General features: G+C 32.5%; 3 protein-coding genes across 3 annotated transcripts; 1 reads left to right on the forward strand and 2 right to left on the reverse strand.

Moving 5' to 3' along the window:
* Nucleotides 1-179: 179 nt before the first annotated feature.
* On the reverse strand, nucleotides 180-2332 carry LOC130943445 (uncharacterized). Its single transcript, XM_057871319.1, has 3 exons — nucleotides 1583-2332; nucleotides 1214-1261; nucleotides 180-343 (listed from the first exon to the last, which is right to left on the reverse strand). The coding sequence occupies exons 1-3, from the start codon at nucleotides 2325-2327 to the stop codon at nucleotides 297-299; spliced, it is 840 nt and encodes a 279-aa protein (XP_057727302.1). The 5' UTR covers nucleotides 2328-2332; the 3' UTR covers nucleotides 180-296.
* A 3929-nt stretch (nucleotides 2333-6261) lies between these two features.
* Nucleotides 6262-12053, forward strand: LOC130944757 (uncharacterized). The gene is made up of 5 exons (XM_057873261.1): nucleotides 6262-8158; nucleotides 8544-9530; nucleotides 10183-10408; nucleotides 10824-10966; nucleotides 11289-12053. Exons 1-5 carry the CDS (start codon nucleotides 6485-6487, stop codon nucleotides 11598-11600), a joined length of 3342 nt encoding a protein of 1113 aa, XP_057729244.1. The 5' UTR covers nucleotides 6262-6484; the 3' UTR covers nucleotides 11601-12053.
* An 814-nt stretch (nucleotides 12054-12867) lies between these two features.
* On the reverse strand, nucleotides 12868-16201 carry LOC130944016 (uncharacterized). Its single transcript, XM_057872133.1, has 8 exons — nucleotides 15009-16201; nucleotides 14559-14592; nucleotides 14229-14456; nucleotides 13991-14080; nucleotides 13837-13902; nucleotides 13663-13754; nucleotides 13512-13559; nucleotides 12868-13175 (listed from the first exon to the last, which is right to left on the reverse strand). Exons 1-8 carry the CDS (start codon nucleotides 15410-15412, stop codon nucleotides 13058-13060), a joined length of 1080 nt encoding a protein of 359 aa, XP_057728116.1. The 5' UTR covers nucleotides 15413-16201; the 3' UTR covers nucleotides 12868-13057.
* Nucleotides 16202-16807: the final 606 nt, after the last annotated feature.

Consider the following 16807-nt stretch of genomic DNA (forward strand, 5'->3'; position numbering starts at 1 on the left):
ATAATTGATATCCTCCACAAATATAAATTATTTTTGTTTTAGTACATATGGTAAATATAATATATGAGTGTGGTTTGCATGGTCAATATAACATTGTAAGTTAGAACATCTGAACAAGGTATTGAAGGACTATGCAAAATGAATGAAAATTAAATCCCACATGTTTCTCGTGTTGCATATTTATGTACTTTCTTTGGTAAAAATTACATTTACTTACAACGTGGAATATAATGTGGTACAAACTAAACATCAAACATCACATTCTCACATACAATATATAAATAAATTATGTAATCTTAATATTTATTAGTCGTGGTCCGTGCCAGCACGTATGTCAATAACCCTGCAATAGAAGTTACATATAGCAAACTCATTAAATTGGAGTAGTGAGGTTGTACTTACCAACTTTCATTAAATTATTAAGGTCCCATAGGTGAACGGGGAATGTTCCTATGTAGATTGTGTCGTACAAAAAAATGTTTCCCTTCATAATTAATTGTTATTTTAAGAGATGGTTCTTGCTTAGTCCTAACTCAACTCAATCAATGAAGCAACTAATTTAGTTCTAAGCATTAGAAATAGGTTACATGAAGATGATATTACGAATGGTTGGATGGCTTAATCAAACATGTAGGGTTTGTTTGGGTGAGCTTCTAAGAAAATATCTTTTTTTGAATTATATTTTTTTAAAAGATCTTATGGAGAAGTAAAAGTAATTTTATGTTTAGATCTCATGTAAAAAAAATTTTTTATCTATTAATTATGTTTTGGTATAACAATATAAAAGTATTTTTTTGTTTATTCATTATGTAAAAAACATCCTTTTTTTAAGGAAAAAAGACCTTTTAAAAAAAGATGTAAATTACAGTTTTTCAAAAAAGATTTTTTTTTTATTTTTCTAGTACTTTTATTTTTACTACTGTTAAAAATTTGCCAAACACGTCAAAAAATTAAAAAGATATTTTTCATTGAAAAATCTTTTTTTTTTTATCAAAATAATAACGCCCAAACAAACACTAAATCATCTAACAGTTTATAATATTATGTTTATGTGAAGACATTTTTATAGAAATATTTATCTTAGAAATATAATTATTTATGTATTTTTTTTAGAAATTTAAATTTATAGGATAAACAATTTTATAATATAATATCAGAAATTCTATAATAAAAAAAATCTAATATAAGTCAAAGCAAAAAGGACAATAAGTACCTGTTATTATTTCTACGATCATGGGCCTTGTTTTAGAAGACAAACTAACTGCAAATTTTCATAAACCGTCGCTTGTTAATTTACAACAAAACAAAATGCAAATTGCTAATCACTCCATTTATTCGTGGTAATATCTATCATTATCATATTTTAGTATATCGTTTGAAGACATTGATTAATAAAACAAAATGGGAATTCGAAATGGAAGGCTTAATTAAAGGCAAAAACTCAGTTTATATGAAATTGTTGATTTAAAACCGTTAAATAATTTGACTGTGTTTGACTAAATTATTATTTAACGACTCTCAACTATCAACTTTACATGAAGATAATTGCATGTGAGTCTTCACCTTAATTAAGCTAACAAACCTGAATCACAATTGGAGGTTGAATTGGAGTTGCCACACATGCAAATTTGCTTAATTCCATCAAGGCCATATCCACACGCGCCACCGGTTGCCTCACACGCGCCACAGAACTCTTCACTTTCTTTCACCCAAAACTTCACACGGATCCCATAGGCCCAACTACTAGGCCCATTAAGCCTTATTGGTGCCAAACTATAAGCACTACTATACCCTTCACACTCAAGCTTTGTAAGGTTAATGGACTTAATAGCCTCATAAGGTACAGCACAGCATACTGATGGGCCTGACCCAAAATACCCTGAGCCCAATCTATTGTGGCCCAGCCCATCCCAGGCCCGGCACCCATAGTACTCCTCACAGCCCATTCCTGAAACATTTTTGCATGGCAAGTGCTTCCCGGGAAAACCTTGGAACAATGGTGACATAGCCGAGCAACCTATGAGCATAAACACGTTCTCCGGTGCCGGATTCATGTACGGTGCACGCCACGGCTCGACCGTGAAGCCGTTTCCCTGGCCGCCGAGCACTAGGGTATCGCACGTCGACATGTTAGGCTCTTGAAGTGTTAGTGCTTGGTATGCATAGTCTATGTCTAGGACCCTATAGGATCCGGAGCTTATGTGGAACATGAGGACATTGTTGATACAATGGAGGAGGTCCTTGAAGCCGGGGTGGCCGCAACCGTATCCGAGGGCAAAAGGGTAATCTATGGTTATGTTGCCACAAAATGATCTGCATGAATTCATGTAGGTTGAACTTATTAATGGAACAAAAGTAGTAATAATAAAAATGAGACATAGAACATGATGTGTTAATGTTGTTAGCATGGTTGTGAAACTGAAACAGGACAAGATAGAATTGTGTCTAAGAATGAGTGTGATTATTTGTGAGGAGAGAGTGATGGGATCGGAGTAGAGTCAAGTTTAGGGTTTATTCGAATGATATAAATAATAAATTTAGCTTTACTCACATGTAATGTTGGGGAATCTTGTTCAAAATTTTTTTTATGGGTTTCTTTTGCTTTTTGTTGGGGACAGAAATGATTAGTTTTTGTAGCTTTTGAATTTCTGCTGAGAAATTTTTTTGTGCAATTGGTTTTTCTTTTTTAACTATTATTATTATTATTATTATTAATTTTAATCTTAACATGGAAGTTTATAGAAGTCATACTAAAAACATTTATATTTTTGTCAAGTCAACTTAACAAGTTTGTTTGACTAAAGTAAATAATTCAAACCTTAAGAAATTTTATAGAGATATGCTTTGCTTTATTGGGGCATGCACCTCTCTCTCCCTCTATATATATATATATATAAAAAGAAAAAGTATAGGTAGATAATAAAAATATTAAAAAATATAAATAATAGGTAGGATTAATGTTTAAATTCGTTCTTGAAAGATTACGTAATTTTTATTTTTGTCTTTGAATGATTTTTTTAATTAAATTAGTCTCTAAAATATAAATTGTTAGTCAAATTAGTTCTTCCGTCAATTAGATGATGACGTGTCATGTTAAGCGTCACGTGGCATGATGACGTGACACGTCACCTGGCAGGTCAGTAGCTACGCCACGTGACAGGTCAGTGACACGTGGCATGTCACGTGTCACTTGACATATAAAAAAGTTTTTTATTAGTCAAAATAGTCCTTGAAAGTCTAGACGTAAGTCATTTTCATCCCTCAAATCTTAAAAATTAGTCAAAGTAATCTTTCTATAAATTTTTTATTTTTTCTTCATAAAATTATCTCTCTCTTTTAATTATTCTCAAAATCTCTCTTATTCTTTTCTATTCTAAAATATTTTTTGTTACATTACTACATTTTACTGGAATATATATATACTCAAAATTGAAATGTATGTATTTATTAACCTAAATAAAGTTATATGCTCAAAATCAAAATTTATGTATGTTAACCTAAACAAAGTTATACCACTATTTTTTTTCTACTACATTTTTTTTTCCATTACGGTATTACTTATATATAGGAGGTAATTGTAGTGATACTTAGAGTCAAAATTCAAGAAGATCCACAAATTTTGCTTCAATTTCAAACTTCACAAAATATTAAAAATTTGTTGGTTAATTATTATTATTATAAATGAATTGCTTCTTAAGCATAATACGTGCAAACATCATAATAAATTTTTGTGTGTTTCATATGTTTGAGATAGATTATATAATTTTTCTTTTAATTTCACAAATCAATAAGATAAAATGAAATAGGAAACATTATACCTATGCATAACACAGGTTACTCCGCACTAATACATTATATAAATAGATCTGCTTCGTATTAAAATAAAATTCCTTTTGTTTTAAATGAAATATTTAAAAAATTATATTAGAATATTAAGATTCAAAAAGTGATTTCATAAACTAGTTTTTCAATTATTGAGTTTTACTATATAAATTAAATAATAATAAAAATTATAATTTTAAAAAATTAAAAAATTTAAAATTTAAAATAATTACTATATTATTTAGTAAAATTTAAAATATTAAATTTTTAAATATATAATCAACAATAATTTGAGTAAAAAAAATTCACATAAAAAATTACAATTTAAAAATGTAAAATTTTAAAATACAAATGACAAAATAACTTTATAAAAATTTAATTATTTTTATTATTTTATGTAAAAAGAATTTTGTTTATTAAAGTTTAAAAAATAATATTAAAATTAGTAGTATAAAAAAATATTATAAATTTAATATTATAAAAAATTATATAAGGATTAGTTTGACTAATTTTTTAAAATTTGAGGGATGAAAATGACTTACGTCTTGACTTTCAAGGACTATTTTCACTAATAAAAAACTTTTTATATGTCAAGTGATATGCTACGTGTCACTGACCTATCACGTGACCTGCCATGTGGCGTGTCACGTCATCATGTCACGTGGCACTTAACGTGACACGTCATCATCCAATTGACGGAAGGACTAATTTGACTAACAGTTTATCTTTCAGGGACTAATTTGATTAAAAAAATTATTCGGGAACGAAAATGAAGATCGCGTGATCTTTCAGGGACGAATTTGAACATTAACCTATAATAGGTAATATAAATAATAGGTATACGGATTGTTATTTTAATATTAAGATTTAGATAGATAATTTAGAGATATAATATATTTTTATTTGATTAGTGGTTGTTTATGTTGTTCGAGATAGAAAAAATCTGCTGTCATGCCTTTTATGATTAATGTTACATCTATTTTATTGTTAATTTTAAATTATTTCTTGTTAAGATTTGAATTAACCATTTTATCTATTGTCGCTCTATTTGATTTGATTTTATTTATAAGTATCATATTTGAATGTGTTACGTAAGATGAATATTAGTTTTGCACTATCATTTCGATCTTTATATATTAAGAGACTATCTCAGAGAAAACTACACACAAATTATATTTAAAAGCCAAACAAGTCCCATAGTAATGAGATGGCATAACTTAAGAATTTAATAGAAACAAAAATAAAAGGAAAGCATGATATTGGTCAAAAGTAAATAAGCCAAAGAAACGGATAAAGTATTAAATTATTAATCATGATTTATCCTATATCTTAATTGGGCAATGTGCTTGTTGAATTTTCAAACAACTCCCTAAATATTTTGATTGGTAGGCAGCAGGTAAAATAAATAAATAAACAACATACATACTCTCATCTTGATATATGTCCCATTTTGTTTTATTTTATATACTTGGACAGTTGGACTGGTAGTTCTAAGTTCTGAAACCAAACTACTTTTCTACATCCTCATTATATTTCTCCAACTTAAATAATATTATGCCCTCAATGCAAAGTCTTAATTTAGTAGTCATCATATATACTTTATAATAATAATAAATGTATTTAAATTTGAGATTTGATTAGATTAAATAGTAAATAAAACTCTTAAAATTGTTAAATTTATAATATCTAAAATTAAGAATTGTCTAATTTATTTGATAAAATTACAAATACAAACAAATAGTCTTCTTGATTTATCAAATACAAAATAAAAAATCAAGCCTTAAATTTATCATGATAAAATCATGATTTACAATAGAGTAGTGTTAGGGAGCTAATGACCTAAGTGTACAATGTGTACAATAGACTAAATCTTTGATCTATGAATAAAATGAACATCACCCATACTATCAAGAATAACCATCCGAATACTAGGAATCCCAAAAGTTTAAGCTGATTTTAGGATTCACCAAGATCGAACTCTTGATTTTTTTGATCTAGAACTCTAATACCATATCATGAATCCACTCATTCCAAAAGCGTAACCGAACAATGTAACACTAATGGTCATATCTCTAATACTTCCTAAACCTCTATTGTACACATTGTATGCTTAAACCATTAACTCCCTATACTTTCTCTTTATAATAAAAATAACAAATACATATTTTTAAAGATTAATGTCTATATAACATAATTATTTAATTCAATAAATGATTCATTCATTTCTATAGAAATGGAAGTAGTTGATCATCTTTAAAGAATTTTATGATAAAATAATTAGTTAGTCATAATTGATAAGGATATTAGGATGTTCATAAATAAAAAGTTGAAAAAAAAAAGTAAACATAATATTTATTTAAAAAGAAATAAAAAAATGGTTTAAACTAAGAAACAAAAAGCTGATTTCCACTGTTTCAGTTTTTTCTGTGCATTGTCATCATTCTTCTTCTTATGTACGGTTCTCTTCAATGTATCACTGTGCTCTCTTCTCGTTCTCGATCGAATCATCCGCAACGGTTTCTTCGAGAATCTCACTCTCCTTACTGTAACTATTCTCAGCTTCCCCTCTCTTATTTCCATTTCCTTCATTTTTTTATTTTGTTATATTTTTTTTCTGTATCTACGATTTCGTTTCGTTTGGAAATTCATTTCTAAATGATCGATGGGCGAGAGGACACCGGAATCGTCGGATCTGTTTCAACCACTGCTGCTGCGGATCACTCAATCCGATGGTGACGATGCCGCTGCCGCCGCTTCTGTCTCGCCTCTGTCGCGGTACTCGTCTTGCGGTGGCGAATCGGAGTTCGATCGTTATTGCAGTGCCGCTTCCCTCATGGGAACTCCTAGCGTCTGCGGCAGCGCCGTTACACTCTTCAATGATTTCTCCGACGCTGATTTCGCTAACGGTTTAGATAATTTCACTCTCGGCGGAGGAGATAGGGCGGAGACGAATCACGACGGTGATTGCGGGCGGAGCCTCCGGTACGGTTCTAGCGGATTGGAATTGTACGGAGATTGCAGTGATGAGCTCGCTATGACTGTGCTTGATTCATCGGAGTTGTTAGGGTTTAGTAATGATAGGATTGGGAATTGTGATAATAATGGTAACGCTAGGGTTGAGGATAGTGAGAAGTGCGGGGTTGGTGATGGTGATGCGAGATCGGAAAGTGGAATGGATCAATTGGATGATGTGGAGAGAGCACAGGATGATGGGTTATCGGATTTGGAGGGAGAAGATTCAATGCGCATGGTAAGTAATAGTGATGTAAAATTGGAGGGTGGATTGTGTGGTGAGGGTGAGGGATTGGATCAATTCGATAATTTTGCTGTGCAATTGAGGTTGGAAGACAAGGAGGAAAGAGAGAATGAGAGGGTTGAGGAGGGAGGGTTGTCCGATTTTGAGCATTCAGAGGGTGAGGATTCAATGTATAACTATGGAAGCGACAGCAGTGATGGCAATAGGAATGAGTCTTTTGTGGCGAAGAGTGTGCAATATCGCGAGGAATTGGAAGCACGGAACGAGAATCCATTGCTTATAAACTCCTCTGTGGCCTTTGGCTCAAATGACCTGGATGATTTTCTGCTAGATAATGATAGGTTTGATCAAAGTCCTGAGATGTCTGTTTTTTTTCGCGAGAAGCAAAAAAAGAACAATGAAGTTAGAAATGATGCAGTGAACTTTGACTCTGCGAGCTCAGTGGGTTTGGAAAGGGGTAAAGATGAAATGAACATGGTTGCTGTGAGTGAAAAAGTTGAAGAAATCAAAGATGAGCCTGAAGCAGTGAAAGAGGTTATAGATATTACTCCTGCAATGTGGCAGGTTCAAGGTGCCAATAAATTGAATAACGAAATGGATAGTTCTATGCATACCTTAACTGATTTTCCAAACACAGTCAATCCACAGGTCCAAGGTGTTGATGCATTGGTTAATTGTCCGAAAACATCTTCAATCACCATGTCATATGATGTATCTTTGGATCCTATCACAGAAGGAGGTCTTCAGCACAAGGGTCTAAATGCTACTGATAGTGGAAATCTGGAGAAGGGGAATAAACACACCAAGAGTGAAATTAGTCAAATTACAACTGAGGCTAATCTTGCTCAACATGTAAAAAACACAGATTTGGGTAGTTCTATGGTCAGATTTGATCACTTTCCTGATAGCAGAGTTGATCAAAGTTCTTCCAATCCATCCAACCATATAGGGAATATGAATGGAAACACATTTGATAGTGATGAACGAATCTTACATCATTCAAATGTTGGAATGAGGCAAACATTAGAGAGTATTTCAACATTAACAGAGCATTTAGAAAAAACTCCTGCAAAATCTAAGGTGAGCAACTAGTACCCATGTGTTTCAAACTGTCATTTTATGCTGTATCCCTTACCTGATATATACTAACCATGCATAACATTCAGGAATTATTGATTGTGTTAGATTATTTGAATAAGTGTATATGTTAGATGAAAATGGCATTGTCATTTCTATTTTGCAACAAAGTTGCTATTTTACTGTCTGAGAAAGGATGTTTTACCCCCCATCCCCCCATCTCTAATCTCTATCAGAAAAGGTTGTTTGAAATGTTGTCACAGACAAATGGTTTGAAGCACCTCACTTCTGCTGCACATTTGAGTTCTGTACTTGCACATTTTGTCAATAAATATTCTGCTCGGATGGATCCTCTATTTGGTTTAATATGTTCTACTAACTATTGCAGACAGAGGACTTTGAGTTGAATGAATTCTACGATGAGGTTGTTCAGGAAATGGAAGAAATTTTATTGGACTCTATGGATTCTCCTGGGGCTAGGCATTCCATGCATAATAGAATGATTGAATCACAATTGTCGATGCCTTCAAGAGATGGTGGGCTGACTGCTTCTACTTCTAGTATGGATAATGCTTACATGCTAGGTCAACGCCTGGCAAGAATAGATAGAATTGAAGTTGTAGGTGCAAGGCAGAAGAAAGGAGATGTTTCTTTCAGTGAAAGATTGGTTGGGGTTAAGGAATACACTGTATATAAAATAAAAGTGTGGAGTGGTAGGGATCAGTGGGAGGTCGAAAGGCGATATCGTGATTTCCTTGGCCTCTATCGTAGCTTAAAAACCTTATTCAGTGAGCAAGGCTGGAATTTACCTTCGCCTTGGTCTTCTATTGAAAAGGAGTCTAAGATGTTTAGAAGCGCATCTCCTGATATTATTGCTAAAAGAAGTGTTCTCATTCAAGAGTGTTTACAATCTATTCTCCGTACCCGGTTCTATTCAAGTCTTCCAAGAGCATTGGCTTTGTTTTTATCCCCTCAAGATTCAGATCCTCTTTCACATGTGTCAAATGCACTAGTGTCTCGGTCTTCTTTCACAGGAGGAATCATTGGGAACTCTTCTACTTTGGGGAAAACCATATCACTTATAGTTGAAATTCCACCAAACAAATCTGTGAGACAGTTGTTAGAAGCACAGCATTACACTTGTGCTGGATGCCATAAGCATCTTGATAATGAGAAAACCTTGATTCAGGATCTTGTACAGACATTTGGCTGGGGGAGGCCCCGACTTTGTGAATACACTGGTCAGTTGTTCTGCACTTCTTGCCACACAAATGAGACTGCAGTCTTGCCTGCAAGGGTTTTGCATCATTGGGATTTCTCGCATCATCCTGTTTCTCAGTTAGCAAAGTCATATCTGGATTCTATACATGAGCAGGTAACTCTAAAACTAAAGCTTGCCTTTTAAATATTGTTTGTTTGTATGTTTGTTAATGTCCAAATATATGTATAATGTTTCTCTTCTCTATTTTCAGTGTAAAAAACAAGAATTTCCTATCCTAATTCCTGTCCAAGTATACAGTAAACACTGATATATTGAATATTGAATGGTCATCAGTTTGAATTATCATATGCATTTGGTGCAAAGCTTGTAAAGTAATGCAAAACCAATTTGATTAATGGCTGTTAATGTCTGTACAGAATTAGATTTAATTGGCTTAGTACATGTGCATATTAAATTTCATGGTGTTTCATAGCTTAATTGTCCATATCCTTTCTCTGTGATTGGCTGCTGTTGACTTGTAAAGTTGAAATTCTTTCTATGGGGTTTTATAACCCCCCAACCCCAATCCAGGGGATTGGAAGTATTTTTTATTAAAAAAAAAAATTGAGGATTCGAAGTAATATTTGTGTTGTTCAGCAAGGAGTTACTGTTACCTAATTCTGTAACAATCTATTCCTAGATACATATGAGTCATAGATTCATATGATTTTCTTTTCCTTGCCAGAATGCCAGCCATTTTAACTCTGTATATTTTTAAATAAGTCTTCCCATTCACTTAAATTTTCACTGACAAATTTCTCTGCAGCCTATGCTTTGTGTCACTGCAGTGAATCCCTTCCTTTTGTTGAAGGTCCCAGCCTTGCGTCGTGTTATGAGTGTCAGGAAAAAGATAGGAATCATGCTTCCATTTGTTCGCTGCCCATTCCGGAGGTCTATCAACAAAGCACTTGGAAGCCGGAGGTATCTCCTTGAAAGCAATGACTTCTTTTCTTTGAGGGATTTGATTGATCTTTCCAAAGGAGTCTTTGCTGGTAAGCTTCTATTTCTTGTTCATTGCTTATTTGTACCTTAAATGGAATGGGAAGTTCATTTTTATTTCATTTCCATTTGTGTTTCGTCTCTTCGGATGAATAAATGTGGTTTCACTACAATATATTTATATCTAAACCCTAATTTTTCACCTACACATGCTGTGATGCATGCATGAAGAGAGATCCATCTGGTCAGAGCATCCGGATTTAAGATTAATTAAATCGCCTATGCCGTAAATTAATGCACATTGCTTTATACTTTTCACTGAATTTTCATTTCTCTCTTTTGGTCACATGAGATAATAGAACTATCCTATTGATTATATATTTTAAATCTAACCAATGGTATACTGTGAAGTTTGTGTGCTGCATTTCCTATATAAAATGTTCCTGATGTATAACAACTGTTGTGCAGCACTTCCGGTTATGGTGGAAACTGTGTCAAGTAAAATCATGGAACACATTACTGACCAGTGTCTCATATGCTGTGATGTGGGAGTCCCTTGTAGTGGCCGACAAGATTGTAGTGACCCATCTTCTCTCATTTTCCCATTTCAGGTTTGTCTGCATGTAGCCTAAGATTGTCACAGAATTTGTTGTGGGTACCATAGGGATCTGGAAGTTAATTTATTCTAAAATTTCCTTCTATATTATTTTTATCAGCACTTCCACTGGGATTCCTTATACAATTGTTAGGTTTCAAGTAGCGAGTGGTATTCTTCCATTTGATATAAGATATTTTTGAGCCCAAATTTTATTTTTATTTCTGTTATTATTAGGATAAAGGAATATGACACTTTTCATAGAATCACATTTTTCTTATGGAATTCTTCTGATCTACTCAAAACAACACTCTTAACCTGAGCTTAATTATGGGCAGGAAGATGATATCGAAAGGTGTAAAGCTTGTCAATCTGTTTTCCATAAGCGTTGCTTCAGAAAGCATGCGAACTGTCCTTGCGGCACACAGCTCGGATCAAACGAGACAAAGAGCTTAACTAAGATTCCAAGCCAGAAGGGAATTAGTGACTCAAGTGGACCCTTGGACTTGTTAGGGAGGGGACTTAGTTCTGCTGGGTTATCACCTAAACTACTCTCTGGGTTATTTTCCAGGGAGAAGCCAGAGAAGACCAGAGACCATAAAGACGAAAATATAATATTAATGGGTTCATTGCCAAGCAATTCTTTATAATGAAAATTTACGCCCTATGTCTATATCTCTTGTTGATTAGTTGTACTATACATTTTTGTTACATCTTATTCTTAACGATGTTTGTTCAATAATCACAGTTGTCTGTGTAGTCAATTTTGGGTCATCATTTCCTTTTGTAACAAAAATTTTTGTGTAGTGTTTAGGCTATTTTCTTTGGAGAAAAAGAAAAAAGGTCTACGCCGTTCTGTTCTGTTCTGTTCTTGTATTCATTTATTTGTTCTATTCATTATATAGCTCTATCAGATTTTGTACGTGCATTTGTTCTCATTGATATGATTGCATAATTAGTAATGTACCTTCTTTCATGATGAACTTCTCAGTCCCACTGCTGGAAAAGATTCTTAGAACCAGACAATTATTTGGCTAAAAGTTATCTGAGACATTATTGATGTGGATATTCAGCGGTAAGTCAATGTATAAATGATTATGAACATTTAGTGATAATTTTGGTGAATGTAATAAGTAAACTTTTTGCCCCTCAAATTCATTAATAATGTAAATGAAATTTATAATCACTGATAGTAATTCTTTACTCTTGTCCGTAGATTCTTTAAAAATATTCATAATGGTATCTAGATAAAAGATGATCAAGCATAGTACTATTAAAAGTAAGAATAAGCACATGATAGTTTACCCTACATATCTTATTTTAGTGGTGGAAACTGGAAAGTGATTCCTCACTTTTAGGTAGGGCTGCAAGGGTTGGTTTGGAGCGGCCATAATTTCTTGGAAAATGTATTTAAATAAAATGATCAAAAGTTTAGCACTAGAAGTTCTTAAGATTTTATATTGAATATCAAATTTGGTGAGAGTAAATGGTATGATTTAAAAAAAGGAAATAGCTAAAAAGTACCTTAAAAACATTGGTTAAATAGAAGATTTTTATTATTTTAATGTTAAAAACTTGAAAGAAAAATGTTTCTATTAAAAAAAATTTGTTTGTGGTATCAAGGAACTTGTTAGCATGATCTTGCATATAATATATATATGTACATATGAAGTCAATTTATTAATAAAATTTTGATTACAAAGAAAAACTATTTCTTGAAGTCTTAATTCTTTGCTTGCACATCATATCCAACTTTGCCATAGGTAAGTGTGTTAAGCTAATATATAATAAAACAAACTTTTTGTGTGCTACATGGTGATAACATGTTCACTTTCGGTGGTCATTTTTGCATCACCATTCTTAACTGTAAAGTTATTACTTCACAAATATAGTTATATCCCAAAGAAAAAAAGAAAATTACACAAAAGAAAGACTGATATATTTAACTATATGAATATGAGTTCATACACTACATTGTGACTATTTTTGGTTGTACATTCCTTCTCTTCCTTATTCCTATGGGAAAAAAAAAAGTAATATTCTTCAGAAAATCAAAGGTTGCTTAATCCTAATGCCAAAGTCATGTTATCTATCTTTATCTTTCTAGCTATCTAGAACATAGATATTTATCAGGGTACCGCGTTGACAGCACATGATGTTTCAGCTTCATTATCAAAGCAAATACACCATAGCAAGGAATATGCAGCAATGCCACAGCAAAGTACCTATCAATCAATCACAAGTCATTGAAAAAAACGGGTCAGTAAAATTGGCTAACTCTTGGCTCTATCAACATTCAACAGTTTTATAAACAAAAAGTTATGTCTCTCGAGTTAATGCGTAAACTCTTGTAAGTTTAGGTCTGAAATCGAGTTTATGATGTTACTGGTAAACTCAAGAGTTGAGTTTAATGAATCAAATTTACCAAATATTCACCAGTTTGATTATTTGACAATGAAATGATAGTTTTAACAGTGGGAATGGGAAAAATAAGAGGAATTTCCCATTAGAAAAATGTGCATATCTAGCAGAGAATATATTCCTTGGCATAAAATTCATACCATAATGGAGCATATGGAGATGACAAGTCAAGGAATGTATATGGCCACCTGTTTTTTTTTTAAGAGAAAAATAGTCATGTTAGAGGTTAAACTATGATGCATAAGATGTTTTCACAAAAGTGGAGGCCAAAATAACAATGAAGACTCATACCAGAGATAGATGCAAGCATGAACCATCCACTGGAAAATCACATATGTTACTGTCCACAGGCAAAAGTATCCGATTCGAAACCAAGGGAACGGCTGAAGAGGTGAGGGTAATTAGAAGAAGGGTAAGATGCAAAGAGAGTGAACAATTTCAAAGGGATCAAATGCAGAAACTCACCAGGGAATTCAAAGCAGTATCACCTATGAGGAAAACAGCATTGATTGTGTGCATATTGATTATCAACTGCCACAGAAGAATTTGTATATGGTTTAGCTTTAAAGTTCTCTAATGTGATTGAAGATATCAAAGAAAATTCCTAGGTGATACTTACAAAATTTATGTTGTAATCTTTGATCGTTAGAAATGGAACAATTAGGAACCAAAATACACAATCAGTGAGCAATACAGCACCTGCATTCATCTGTTCACAAGTGAAGAAACAAAATCAATAACAAGGTCAATGCAAATGTACTAAGAATTGAGCTATAATTCTTCATCTTTTCAATTATTCAGAAAAGGGTATCATACAATCATTCTTGTAGTTGAATGAGTGATATATTGAAGTGTACCTGGAATATTATTTGAAAGATATAACCCCAAGTTCCCGCATGTTGGCGAACGAGATGTTCCTTCGGGGCTGCTAAGATTTTATCTTGGTCGAATGCATTAGAACTTTGTGGAAGTGCAGGGTCACCATTGAATCCTTGCTCTGCATCTCCATCCACATTATCAACCTTATCACCTGTTGCTTTCTTATGATGCTGGTAACATCCATGAATGGAAAGCAAAGATCCAAGCTGCAAATTCAAGCACACAAAGGACAAATATACATAAGAAATCATGTACAAATATGATGATAGATAGATAGATAAGAGTGACATTAGGCCTTTCATACTTACCCCAAAATAAATGGTGATTGATGTAAAAGTCCACCTGTTTAAGAATCCACCAAAAAATGGAATGCAGAAGCTTGTAAGATAATTAATTAATACAGAAAGTGCTAAGAACAAACCACCTTGCCATAAATGTTGGTTGCTTAAGATGTTTTCATAAATTAGGTAAGACAATGACTTTGTTTCTTCTGAGAATCTTTAAATATTCCTATGATTGATCACAAAATTATAAAGGCTTAACTTCAAGAGCACTAAATGGGAAAATGACATGCCAAATTCAAAGAACAGAGATTGCTAGCTAGGTTCACTATGGATTGAGGTTTTTTAAGATTAAATATGCTTCCTAAACTTGTGTTTAGTATCATGTATTGTACCAAAACCACAATAAATGCAAAAACTCTAGAAAGTACCAAAAATTTCTAAGACAAAACTCATTAATATGGAATGAGAACTTACTGAGTGTAATAGTAGAAAATGCGTCCTCCATCCACAGCAGCATTTACAATCAGAAGCACCAAAAGAATAATGAATGCAAGAACTCTAAAAGCCAGAAGCCATGCAGGGTGAACCCCTTTAAGGCAAGGCCTCCATGTCTCATCCTCATACAAAGTTGCTGAAGTTCTTTCTTCTTCTTCTTCTTCTTCAAGGTTTTCACCATTGCCACCATCACCATTGTTCCTTGCTGGTTTTTTCCTCACATGCTCATACTTCCAAATAAGAAATGATGAGAAGATTAAGGTAACAAGGATCCATATGGTACAAAGAAAGACCCTCCAGTTTAGCCAGTAACTCTGAGTGTTTGTCTTTGCAGTCATTATTGGCTGCCATGACCCTTTGGAAGTTCCTGTCAGAAAACTCATTTTGAGTCACTTTACTTTCTTCTTCTTATTGTGACTCTCAGATTTCTCACTGTTTTTCCACCTCCAATATGTTAAACAGTGTTTACAAAGCAGAAAAAAGGGCTGAACTTCAAAGAATGAATGAACAAACTGAACAAACACCAAACAAATTGATTACTCTCATAAACCAAAGAACACAAAAATGTGAAAAAGTTTTAAACTTGTGAAGTGGGTTATGGACTTATGGTTCAAGTTCAATTTTTTAGCCCCTCATGCTAAAATTTAAGAAAAGGAGAGAGAACCCAAAACGGAAAGCAGAGGACTCTGCACCATAAACATCATGAAGAAATGATGAAGCAACAGAATGGGGAGAGAGAGAGAGAAAGAGAGAGAGAGTTTCTCATGAGTTTCTCATGCATTTTCACAAACAGAAGGAAGAGTTATCTAGTTGAAACTTGGGGGCCATTCAATGACTAAAAAGTTGAAACTCTTGACACATTTTTTGACTGCATTAAGCATAATTATTTGGATTACGTAGATATTCCAAACTTTGGGGTTGATTTATGCACATAAAAGAAACACCGACAGTTATAAGACTTGATTATTAAAAAATGTGAAAACAAAACAAAGGTGGCAATGTTTGTTTGAAGTGTTGTTCTTGTTAAGCAAGGAAAAAAAGTTTGAAACTTGCAAGGGAAAGCAAAGGAGGGGAATTTGTTATGTTATGTTATGTATAGGTACGGGAAGAGAAGATGCTTTGCTTCTTAGCTTTTGTGTTCAGGAATCTACTCAGAAAGAGAGAGAATGTGAGACACAGAGAAAGAGATGTTGTGCTTTGAGCACAAGCTTCTTCTCTCTTTCTTGTTACTATGCTTTTCTCTTCTTATTAACTTTAAATTTTCATGTAGTCTAAATTTTTAAAATCTAATTCATATACGGTGAAAATTCAATTAAGTGAACTTCACGTCAAGTCTATAATTAAGAGTTATTAGATAAAACATTATTTAAATTAATCAATCATTAATTTTATATAAAATTAATTATATCTAATTTTTATTATTTAAATATGTCATTTTAATAATTTTATATTTTAACATAATTATAATTAATATTATTCAAATAATATTTATTTTTAAAAATTATATTTGACCATAAATATTCAAACAAAATTACATTAACGTCAATCCAATTTCAATCAAAATTTATTCTACAAAAACATATTAATCAAACACATACTATATATTCTCTAATTATTCAACTATTAATCTCTTGGATCTCTTGACGTAATGTAAAAAAAAGTTAATTTTAATATACATATGGCATAAAATATTTTATGTAATTATTCAGTTATATTTATTTTTTAAATAAATATTTACATAATTAAATATATATAATTATTTTATATTAATAGTATAT

The sequence above is a fragment of the Arachis stenosperma genome, chromosome 8 (genome assembly GCF_014773155.1).
Source record: "Arachis stenosperma cultivar V10309 chromosome 8, arast.V10309.gnm1.PFL2, whole genome shotgun sequence".
Lineage (NCBI taxonomy): Eukaryota > Viridiplantae > Streptophyta > Magnoliopsida > Fabales > Fabaceae > Arachis > Arachis stenosperma.

Excerpts from the sequence above, each read along its gene's own strand:
- LOC130943445 (XM_057871319.1), bottom strand. The coding sequence starts at position 2,327 with ATGAATTCATGCAGATCATTTTGTGGCAACATAACCATAGATTACCCT. Across the intron at positions 1,262-1,582 it reads AACCTCCAATTGTGATTCAG|TTAGTTTGTCTTCTAAAACA; the intron begins GTTTGTTAGCTT and ends GAAAATTTGCAG. Across the intron at positions 344-1,213 it reads GATCGTAGAAATAATAACAG|GGTTATTGACATACGTGCTG; the intron begins GTACTTATTGTC and ends CTTCTATTGCAG.
- LOC130944757 (XM_057873261.1), top strand. The coding sequence starts at position 6,485 with ATGGGCGAGAGGACACCGGAATCGTCGGATCTGTTTCAACCACTGCTG. Across the intron at positions 8,159-8,543 it reads AAACTCCTGCAAAATCTAAG|ACAGAGGACTTTGAGTTGAA; the intron begins GTGAGCAACTAG and ends TAACTATTGCAG. Across the intron at positions 10,967-11,288 it reads CTCTCATTTTCCCATTTCAG|GAAGATGATATCGAAAGGTG; the intron begins GTTTGTCTGCAT and ends AATTATGGGCAG.
- LOC130944016 (XM_057872133.1), bottom strand. The coding sequence starts at position 15,412 with ATGAGTTTTCTGACAGGAACTTCCAAAGGGTCATGGCAGCCAATAATG. Across the intron at positions 13,755-13,836 it reads ATACTGCTTTGAATTCCCTG|CCGTTCCCTTGGTTTCGAAT; the intron begins GTGAGTTTCTGC and ends TCACCTCTTCAG. Across the intron at positions 13,560-13,662 it reads CATGCTTGCATCTATCTCTG|GTGGCCATATACATTCCTTG; the intron begins GTATGAGTCTTC and ends AAAAAAAAACAG.